This window comes from Helicoverpa zea, chromosome 24, assembly GCF_022581195.2.
Source record: "Helicoverpa zea isolate HzStark_Cry1AcR chromosome 24, ilHelZeax1.1, whole genome shotgun sequence".
Lineage (NCBI taxonomy): Eukaryota > Metazoa > Arthropoda > Insecta > Lepidoptera > Noctuidae > Helicoverpa > Helicoverpa zea.
In genome coordinates this window covers 1,021,785-1,033,746 of record NC_061475.1, presented here as the reverse complement: position 1 = coordinate 1,033,746, position 11,962 = coordinate 1,021,785, and the positions used below count along the sequence as shown (strand labels likewise).

The following is an 11,962-nucleotide window of genomic DNA, read 5'->3' as shown; positions in this document are numbered from 1 at the left end:
CTTTCCTTAAGAAATAAATGTTATTGCGATATCCATGTTTTTTTTTACGAGATTATTTCACGAAAGCGGATAAGCTACATTTGTGTGTCTAAGCACGTGCACATTGTCTTTGTATGCGTAAGCTTGGGGGCGCTCAGTAGTGGCCGAGTCGCCGAGTCATACATTGACAATATGTATCATGTATATTTACACACACAAGTAATAGCTCTCCTGCTTTCATGAAATAAAATATCTAGGTACATGACCATATCAATTCAAGTTATTGAATTTTGATCTCTAATGCTTTGTTATTAAGTCTACATTCCTTTGCTATATAAGCCATCAGTCTCTCAGAGTTATTTAATATTGATTCTTATTGCTATGTATTCAAGGCATATTTTTCTTTGTTTCAGGTGCAAATGACTTAGTGGCGTATAATGTCATGTGAGGAGAAGATCGCGTGACACCATGGTGATACGGTGCTTATTGCTCGTGCTTTTGTGTGCGGTGAGTAATATACTTACAAACATTATTAGATAAAATTATAAAGGCTATAGATAGAGAAAAAATCATTATTTTTCAGCATTGGACCAGCTTTTTTCAGAGGTGTATGTTCTTTACAAATATCTCGTAATAATAATTACTAGCTCTCTTTCGACGTTTTGACTTGCCGCCTAAGGACTATTTCTTCAATTTGAAAACATACCTTATTCAGTTGCACTCGAATCGGAACACTTTTCAACAAGTCAGTATTGAAACCATTATAGTCATAAAAACTGTTTTATATTACAAAAACAAATATACTTATCAAAACTTTTAATACCAAGTCTTCTGACGGACATACAGACAGATCATTCTCCTTTTTCAGTACAGAATCATAAAAACTTGAAGCCAGATATCAGAATTAAGCAAACACCTTCATTTTATTTCAGCAATAATCGATACTCATCGTCCATTCGAACAGAGACGATAAAAACAAATGAACTGTCTGTTTATGTATCTGTGTATGTGTGTGTTTGTGTGTGTGTGTGTGTGTGGTCGTAAACAGCCAATCATAAAAGAGTATAATTGTGACTGATAGGTATCTTGTTAGTGGTAGTTTATCCATCCTACTTATATTATAAATGTGAAAGTTTGTGAGTATGTATGGATGTATGTTTGTTATTCTTTCACGCAAAAACGGCTGGACCGATTTGATTGAAATTTGGTATGTAGATAGGTGATACTCTGGATTAACACATAGGCTACATTTTGTCAACACACCACGCGGGCGAAGCCGCTGGCGGAAGCTAGTACCTAATAAAATAAAGCTGACAAGTTTGCTTGGATGCCCTTCTTGAATGGTGAGATATGCATGTACTTTATGTAACTTAACCAAAACACCTGTACCTAATACCGTGTCTTGTCATATAAAGATTCTTATTCTTATTTTCATCTCAGGAACTGCAGGACCAATTTCAAAAATGCATTATGCATTATGTAATAAGGTCATCATTTTTTCCTAATTGTATTGCGAGAAAGCACAGTATGTTTTCTTCTTCCATACTCTTCTATCTGCTGTTATCTCACAAATAACATACATACAGACATATTTAATTCTTTGAGCAGAGTAAGTCCCACTAGTAGCGGGTGAAACCACAGTTAGAAGCTGCCAAACACAATTTCTATAGGCGAAGTAAACATAAGTCCAATAATTATATTCATAAAGGCTAAGGAAACCAAAACTATAGTCAACTATGGTCTATAAACGAATAACTTTATCTCGGGTCGTCTTTGTAACTAATGTTTACTTTGAGAGGTTTTACCGTTCAATGAGTTTTGACTCTTGGGAAATCCTTGAATATGGGTTTTGGGTATTTCGGGGTAAAAATAGATACACGTGTTGTCCTTTTTCACTGCCTCATTGGTTAAGTCGGACACAGGCTATCCTTAGACTTAACTGCTCAGGCTTTACATTTCATCATCATCATCATCATCTCAGCCGGCGGACGTCCACTGCTGAACATAGGTCTCCCCTTTAGATCTCCACAGATACCTGTTGGAGGCGACCTGCATCCAGCGTCTTCCGGCGACCTTTATAAGGCTTTAGATTGCCTGTGTATTAAATTTTATATTAAAATAGGTTCAGGAGTTTTGGTGTCAAGTCAGGACAGATAGACAGAATAACTTTTCTATATAGACTTATAGATAGATCTATATTATCTACATATAGTAAAGAGGACACATTTTTAAGTCTGTTTGTCTGTACCCAACAGGCTTCGAAACTACTGAATCGATTTAAAAAAGTATTTACTGTTGGGAAGCTTCCGAACAGTGAATAATGTAGCATTACCTCCGAGTAGAATGTAGATGGATGGAGAGGAAGAGGAAGACCTAAGGAAAGAAGAGAGTGAGTGTCAGTATGACGAGTGACAGGGGAAAATGGAAGAGGGTGACATATTGCGCCGACCCCAAATAAAATTGGGATCAGGGCAGGAGGAAGACATTACTTCTGAGTAATGTCCACGGGACGCGAGAGAATCCACGGTAAAGCAGTTGTTCTATAATATAGACAATTTCATACCTCTAAAACAACGATACCTAAAACCAACTTAAAATCTCATCGCAAATGAAAAGTAAATTCCAGCTATCCTCACTTAGCAAATAGTGCATTTTGCGTACATTTTCACGTGCGGAGTGGATTTCCTAAGGTATAATATGATAGTGGGTGCATTATAGTTGCATTAACTGTGGTTATTTTAGCTGAATCTCCGGTGCAGTGCAGATTGAGTTTGTTAGTATAGCGGTGCAAGGTAAGAGAGGGCGCGTCATTACTTTGTAACAGTTGGAATTCGACTTAGTTATAGTTTCTTATTTTTCGGCTATTGTATACAGAAAAATAAACAATTTCGGAGAAGTAAAGGTTCTCGAGGAGATCTGATCAAACAAATATGCAAGTGACCAATTGCAGAAATGAAAGTAAAGTTGTTTCAAAGTCTTTGCTGACGGCGTCACGAAGAGTAGTTTGCTAAATATTTTAAACGTTATAAATGTCTTATGCACCGTAAAGGGAGCAATCTTTCTTGTATTGATGTTTTCAAATGAAGTAAGACAAAGTGGTTCATTTGTTCGCATTTTCTGAATGTATATAGGTTCTTACTTGACCTATAGTCAAACCCACACTCTCGTACTTGAGATGCTGGTTCATTGACAACTATGGCACTACAACCACTAGAAGATAAAACATGGATGAAGTTAATCAATTCCTTTCATAGCCCAATTTACCCACAGCAGGGCCCCAATCGAATGTTCTATTTTTAATTCCTATGTACGAGCTGTTAAAAGCTTGTAACTTGGACATTGTATTTAGAAACCTAATTAGATCCTTTACTTTTGCATCAGTACATTGCTTCTCATAGAAGTTATTATATCCTAGCTCGCATAACTAAACAAACAAATCCTTACTCACATATTAGAAAGTGGGTCTGTTTGGCAAAAAAAGTCTACCTGTCTATTTGTCGCGCTTCCATGCCAAAACACCTGAATTGATTTAAATGAAAGTTACACAGACAGTCTACAAAAAAGACATAGCCCTATCAATACCGGTGGAACTTCGGGGCTCAGCTGGTTACCATTTTAAATTTTTCAAATGAAATAGGTAATAAACAAAATCAGCCATCAATATAAAAATTAGGAGCAATTTAATATCAATTCAATACGCCCATTTACATGCAACCAACAGGCAAAATAGAACGCGAAATTATGAACTAAACGCTAATAAATTAATTAGTGCGCATGACTGATTAGCGTACCCGCAGACTGCAAACTTTTAGTCGGCCAACAGTTGGCCGGTGGTTGGCAAAAAATTGAGAATTCAATCAAAGTTTTCAGTCGGTCTGATGCCGATTAATTTATCTGATCGTTGTGAAGTCTTTGTAAAGTTTATGTCTTCCAAGCCGATTATCGATCAGCTGTTCTCATGTAAGGAGATTACCCAACTGTGCAGGTCCGTTATAATAGTGCATTTGCTCAGACAAAGGTGCACTTACTATTCCTTCACTCTCTTAGCCCAATGGGATTGCAATCCGACATCAACACTACCGGAGACAGATCAGGCGCAATACTGACATTTACGTGCTCTCCGATACACGAGTGTATCAATCACCAACTTCCAGGCTCCGGACTGCTTTGTGAAAGCTTCTAAAACCGAGAACCGAACCCGAGACCTAATGCTCAGCAGTCGCGCTTGCAGCGGCTAGACCAACGAGGCATTTTTCTATCATCTTCATACTGATTTATGAGCCCAAACAAACTCTCAGCCGACTAAAAGTTTCCAGTGTGCTCTTAGTTTTACGATCAGTTAATAATAACGAATAGTTAGTTACAGCTATAACACCTACCTTTCCGAGCAGTAAATGTTCATAATAATAATTTCCTGACGTAAATTATTTTGCCTCGTAAATATTGTGGCGTTGGTTGCGGTTTTACATGAAATCTTGTAGAAATTGTTATTACATTGCATAAAAGGGGAGCTCGTGGCTAAGTTAGTTTTCTTAAAACTACTGTTTACTTTGAATTTTCGCGTTTAATTTTTAGAGAAAATAGCTGTTTTAAGAAATCTGATGTTTATGTTGTATGTGAACTTGAGCCTAAGAAATAGCTTCATGGAACGGTCGATCATAGTTCAAGCATCGCTTGACGCATTTTATCCGGGGATGGGTGACCATATCTATTCTTCTTTCGTGTCGATGACATGTCTTACAGTGAGAATACACTTGTCAGCCCAATATGCCGCCACAGCGAGAGTACGGCCGGAGCAAAGACAATCGGTCCAGGTGGGATATCACGGGCGGGGCGGACGTTGGTACCGAGTGCGGGGCCGCTATGCAGACTATGTCCCACCTCGTCGCATGTCCACTGTGCATAGAATAGAATAGAATTTTATTTTGCAAATATGGGTATACATAAAGGTCTTAAAATTTTACCATTCGGCATGCAAACATTATCACTATTTAAGATAATTTTACTGCGCCCTGAAACTTGTTCGCGGGAGGACCTAATGAGCGCACCATATCTATGTAATAAAGAGTTCTTCCGTGTTTCAGAAGGCACGTTGAATTGAATGGCTTTTATTTATTTTATTTATTTATTTATTTAACAGTTTTGTACACATAAAACACAAACAATAATAAATAAATTTTTTTTTGGTATATCTTTGACAGTCATTGCAGAAGCCAGAGAGACAGACTTTAGCTCTACCAAGGGGTGTTGCTCGGTGTTCCCGGATAACGGGATTATGGTCAGACAGGCGGTCGCTCCATGCAAAACATTGTTACTCAGATAAACCTTAACACCTACAGAGTTGAGAAAATCGAGACGGTTGATGAAGGCTTGTAAAGATACTAAACTATGAATTGAAATGATTGAGCTGTAGGCATGGAGTTAGACTTTATATAGACATTCTTTCACATAACCAAGTCATGAAAATGCTTCTAAAGTTCCTCCACATAGTTTCAGTCAAAATATAAAGCTCTTTATTTTCCACCCACCACTTATATTTAAGTAGGCCAAATATAGCACGTAAATACAACAAATAATTTCACAAATATCACGCAATATATGTTGTTAATACGTAACAATGTGCTATCGATTCTAACCGTCTGACATTGTCTGACCTTCTGTCTACTTAAGGTGAAAGTTCTGCACTAATTTGACACTAAGTCAGATGCAGATATTTAAGTTAAAAAGTTGGTAAAATTCTAGATTTAGTTAATGTGAGAGAATTTATTTCGATTGGTTCAAGCGGTTTAGTAATCCAACTAGATATTTCAACAGACGAATAAATTGAAAACCTATATGTAGTAACTTAGCTTTTATTTTTATTACCATTTTAAGTAGAATATTTCGGTAAATTGGTTCAGCTTTTTTCCAGTAAAAGCATTTTAGATCGAGAGTTTTCACATTTATTATTACCAACTGCTTTTTTTATTTCTGTTTACATTCACCAGATTCAACTAAATCAGGCTTTACTATAGTTTGGTAAAACGCTAGGCTGATGATTCTACTGACACTTAGCTACAGGGTAAAAATACATACCGCCTTGGTCGATAAATGGATCATCTAAACTGAAATAATTTACCAAATCAGCTCAGTATCTCCAGAGATTACCGCGTTCAAACAAACAAAATTTCAGGTTTATTATATTACTGCAGTCTCTCTACACCATCACAATTTTCCCATAAAAAGACCCATTATTATATGTAAAATTCTATTTTCTCAAACCCCACTGCATTTTCCCACTCACCACAACTTTGAAACGACATCACAACATACGCCTGATGCATACATAAGACAGTTCCAATCAATTATGCAACCCTTCTGATGCAGCAGCCACTGAATGTATATTGATTTGTCACTAACTTCAGTTCAGGTGCGCCACGAACTAGTGGAGTCGAAGGGGTATGAATTTTACGAGGTTTATGACGGAACATTACAATGTATGTAAGATGATTTTTAGGAAAGTTACAAAGTATGCAGGATAATATTGTGGATTTAGGTATTCTTAAACTTGCACGGTGAAGGAATAAAAAACCGGCCAAGTGCAAGTCGGAGTCACGCACGAAGGGTTCCGTACCATTATTTATAAAACGGACAAAAATATACGTCTGTTGTATGGGAGCCCCCCAAAATATTTATTTAATTCTAGTTTTCAGTAGGTATTTGTTGTTATAGCGGCAACAAAAATGCATCATCTGTGAAAATTACAGCTCTCTAACTATCACGGTTCATGAGATACAACCTGGTGACAGACGGACGGACAGACACAGGAGCGAAAATAATAGGGTCCCGTTTTCCTTTGGGTACGGAACCCTAAAAATGAAATAAAAATCATTTTTGTTTACTTAAACTCGTTTGTAAACTTTGTTTATTAATGCAAGAGGGGTACAAGCAAAAAATGTAAACAACCTTAGTTTCAATTTAGATAGTTATTGTTAGTGGTTATTGGTGTGAGGTTCCTATCACTTGGCAATTGAATCGAAACGTCAAATAAAAATTGCAAGCATCAGTAAAATTTTCATCCATCAATGATTTTTTATATGATTTACTGACTGAATTTTGATATTCTGACTAATATAAGTAGTATGAGTTTGTTTGTTGAATTTTTAATTGATAACTGCTTAACCAATCGAAATGAGAGAGTATGAATAATCTATCTGCTACTAGAAAGAGCTGGAATTTTCGTCCAGGAGCGCGAAGAACAGTTATAACTTTGCTGATCTGAACTAGTGACTTTTCATTTACGTGAAACTTGTCATGTGAAACCAAGTTTTTAACAATAATTTTCAACTATAATTAAGTCTTATTTAACGCCAGCTCAATTGAGGGTTTTATGATAGGTACTTATAATTTTATACTTTAATTGGGGCATTTAAGCGTATATGTTTATTGTGTTACTACAAATTTTGCAAATTATATCTATAATTATAACCACTCGAGTGAATAGGCACTATTTTCGCAAGCATGGTCCATTTTCGACCACATCGTCACTTAACATCACGTTGTCGTTCAAGCTTTATAAAAAGTGTATTTTCTTCTTAATTTAGTAACCACGCAATTAGTCATTTTCCATAACCTTTATCATATAAGAAATTCAATACCCCATAAAGAATCTTCCTACACAACATAAGTAGGGTATATATACCCTCCCCTCGTCATCGTCTACCCAACCTCGTTTGCACAGCGTCTTTCTATCGAATCGATATTTATTCGATAACTATCGGAGCTCGGACCTGATATTTCAGATTCGGATATCGATAACGAACGTGTGTTCTTGGAGTTTGATTTTGTCATATTTTATATTTTTGTGTAGATGGTTTTCATAGGTTGGGATTTCGAAACTGGGAGTAAATAGCCCAGGTAAAATATCACCACTTGATTCGCCTTTTTTCATTTTATATCAGCTTTATATATTATTTGGCAGTCGTTTAGAGTAATCAGAAGCCAGAAAAATAGACAGCATAGCCTAGGAGTAGCAGATTGCCGATGTAACACTGCTCCGTGTGAAACACTGGTACTCAGCTGCATCTGGTAAGACTGGAAGCTGACCCTAACATAGATGGGAAAAAGCTCGACAGATGACGATGAATTTAATCCTAGTCGTCCTAACAATAGAAGCATATAGTCATAAAGCAGTCAGTAGTGGATTTTTCATAAAATAAGACTCCAGCAAAATTATCTAATAGAATTTTGTACGTACAGCTCCGATTTCCTCTGATTTACTTGAATCCTCCACAGTTTGTAGTTAACGCACTCACACACAAACATACAAACGATCACGATTTCAATTGCATCTGATGGAAAACAAACAATGGAATTAAAACGCGGTTTGTGACGTAAACTGTAAGCTGCATTGCATTTTGAAACTTAATGCTGTTTTTATAGAGTCGTGAATTGCTAATTAGGTGCGGTTTGGTTGTCTTTTTTGCGTGATCAAAAATTAATTGGAACTTATTCGGAGATTTATTAAAATAACTAGCTTTCTCACCAGAGATTTCGCCAACCATTAGTTTCGGGGAACTTAGGGCCGTACCCGGATAATGAGTAATCTATATTGATTTACGTGTACCTATAAGCTTAGTAATTACTGCATAATTTCATCAAAATCCATTGAGCTCTTTCTGAGTTAAAAGTATCTAATACATACCTACTCTTTACTCTTACAAATATCGATGATTTAGTCATAGTTACAAAAACTGGTGACAAAATTAAAAGTATAAGTCCCAAAAAGTCTAAAAGACCCAACACGATACGAGCATTGAACCCAAGAACAAAACCATAGTCAATAACTAAAATACATGTCTGTAAACTTAGAAAATCAATTCCGATTATCCAATCGCCGATACCATAAATAAATTCTTCAACAATTATCCGCATTCGTGTCACCACAGCCGAAATATTTCATAGTTAAACCAAAAAGAATGTGTAGCACACAAACTTTCCTACCATACGACAAATAAAATCGGAATGGGGGCGTAGTAAAACGACAAAAACTTTTATTTCTACACCCCTTCAGCACGCTAGATATTGCAGTGTTCTGAAAGCCGAAATTTGCCGAAATGTCCCGAACTGTGCAGAACTTGGGGTCTACTTTGAGAAAACGAACATTTCAAACAATGCGATCCTGCTCGTTACTGGATTTGAATAACAGATTTATATGAAACAAAAAAATAAATAAAAATACATATAGAGTTCCTATGAGAAGCACTTTCACATTAGCGGATTATACGCTCGACAAATTCTGAGAGGAAAAAATATTTCTCGCAGTTTCAGGTAATACAAATATTTTTGGCCTGTAGTAGTCAATTGTTTGATGTTGCTCTTTTACGGAAAACCTAGAGGAAAATCTGCTAGTGTGATAGAAATTACGTTATTTTTGGAAGCGTAAAAAAAGTCCGTAGAATTTAAATACCAAAATAAATATGTATCAAACAAAAGCAAAACACCTTAGCAGACACAAAAACAATCTCAAACATTAAGGCTAATTTTAATTTTCACCGACAGCATAAACGTCCGTTTATCTTAAAACAGCTAAATTGCATTATTAAAGAGTCGAACGTGAAAATTCAAAGCACCTAAACAATTGTTGTAAAAAAACTGTAGTTTATATTACTGGGCCTAAATCTTCCAAAAAAGTGATCTATATTTTATCTGCTTGTTGTTTGTTTTTGGGTCTATATTTTATTAGCTCCTCGTTTGTTTTACAATCATTCACAGAGTTCGTAGTAGACTCCAACTCCGACTTACCCTAGGGCATTGCCTATAACAGATTAGGCATATAATTGACAGCTGCATTGTCCGACGCGGGGTAAAACTTGCACATTCCAGATTAGGGTATAAACTATGTATGTGGTTTGTTTACATTGGCTCGTAGATTTGTGTAAGGGGAGAGGTTATTGACCTTTGTGATTTCTGATGAGATGAATGGGTTTGGGTTTTGAATCGAGTGTATGAAGGGAGGTAAGTTATTGATTTTTTGGGTTAAAATATTATGTTACAGATTAGTAAATTGGTCGTTATATGAATTTTGTAGTTAGTATATTAATAGCAATGGACCGATTTGAGAAATTCTTTCATTGCTTGGAAGCTATATCCCCAGTGATAAAGGCTATATTTTGTTCAAGTACGGGAAAGAATTTCCCTAGACTGTGGGCGTTACTGCGAGAATTAGCTAGTAATTTTATGATATAATTTTGAAAATTCATTACCATAATACACTTATTAAAAAGTCAGCTTTACACTTGTACGTTATACATGCTTACCTAAAATTTTTCAGACCTGAAATCCTAAAAACTAGAGCAGTAACGTTGTTATTAAAACGCTCAACCCTGGCTCTCTGCCAAATCCCAAACATAGTTCAAATATCGGTTATTTCAAACGCATGCACAGTGGGCACAGTTCGGGAAAAAACTTTTAATTAATATTCACTTTTAGAGTTTCGGTTTGCAGGTGTTTCTGGCAAAAATGTTCGTTGATAATTAACGAAGTTTTTATTGGAGTGTTTACTTTGGTAGATATGTTTATTTTTTGCTGTCTTTGTGATAGTTTTTTTTTTTTTACTTTTAAAGATTTTGTTTTTGCTACTAGTATTTTAATCCTGAGGATTGTAATAGAAATTTAAGAGCTTATTTTCGCCATTGTCCTTCACGATAAGGGAAGACATTGACTGAAAAACAAAAGCACATTTTGAAACACTCATGTTTATCTAAGTAATAGACACGATTAGGTTAGAAACTGACAACCTATCAATTTACTTTTGCACACACTTATGTATACCTAAATGACTAAAAGCGCTTTCATCCTAGCTGATTTTCCGCTGGGTTTTGTCGTGTACGAGTGACAACAAACAGTTGACAACTAGTAGTGCAAACAACGACACCTAAAATCGCACGATAACGTTTTTGCCTCGCGTAACCCAGCGCATACGTACGACAAAATCCACTATGATTGACTGATTTATGAACATACAGTCGTCATGTCAGCCGAAAGACTTCCACTGCTGGTCAAACGCCTCCCCCAAGGTTCGCCAATTTGCTTGATCTTCAGCAACCCGCATTCACTGCTTTCCGGCGACCTTGGTCAGATCGTCCATCCATCTAGTGCAGTACACCTAAGATATAATATAATATTATTTAAAAGTAAAGCACTCTTTTCCAAACCTATAAAACACGATTGTGAAATCCGAACTCCGAAGTTCAGAAATACGATAAATCTTCCCATCCACGAATTCGATAGCGTGTCGCGATATAATTTCGGCAAATCAAAATTTTTTCGATCAACATAAAGAGACATTCTACGCCATAACACTTAAGCGTTAGTACGTAATGTTCGCTGTAGATTGCTCGCTGTCAATCTAAGATTTATGTTGCGAATGTTATTTACGCGGCAACGGATATTGCTGTGTCCAGGGAATCGTCTTGCGAGATCTCATCATATTACGAAGCAAACGGGTTAGGGACGGGATTATGAGTAAGGGATACAATTTATTTTTATTGTGGCGACAGAATAAATTGCGTTTTTGGTACATGATATTTAAATTGAATTGGCTGTTTACGGATATATTTTTTTTTTGGCTCAGCTTTGAGTGAGTGCTTTGAATAATAATGTTTTTTTTTTTTAATGCTGGCTTTTGTTTTTTCGGTTTTTGGAAAGGTTGAGCTTGTCAGATTAATTTGTGTGTTGTTTTTGTTAATTGAAGGTTTTTTATGAGTGTTTACATTTGAACTTTTACTGAAAATAAGTGGACAGTGCAAAAGGTGCTGTTTACTTTAATGTAAATTGCGCTAAAAGTATCTTTAATAAACATGATGAATCATAACGTAGATAGAAAAGAAGAAAGAGATAAGTGCTATATATAAATGCGTTATTAAAGAAAATCAGACTACAAATTACAAAAACAAGAAGCTCAACATTACTTCATACGCCATATTAAAATTAAATAACAACC

General features: G+C 36.0%; 1 protein-coding gene across 4 annotated transcripts in view; it reads left to right on the top strand.

Annotated features, from left to right (window-relative positions):
- The first annotated feature begins 392 nt into the window (after positions 1-392).
- Positions 393-11,962, top strand: part of LOC124642239 (protein madd-4-like) — a 150,743-nt gene continuing 139,173 nt past the window's right edge. For all 4 annotated transcript variants that reach the window (XM_047180581.1, XM_047180583.1, XM_047180582.1 and 1 more), the window contains exon 1: positions 393-486. In XM_047180581.1, the coding sequence (XP_047036537.1) occupies positions 448-486 (39 nt within the window). In that variant the 5' untranslated portion in view covers positions 393-447. The remainder of the gene's footprint in view (positions 487-11,962) is intronic.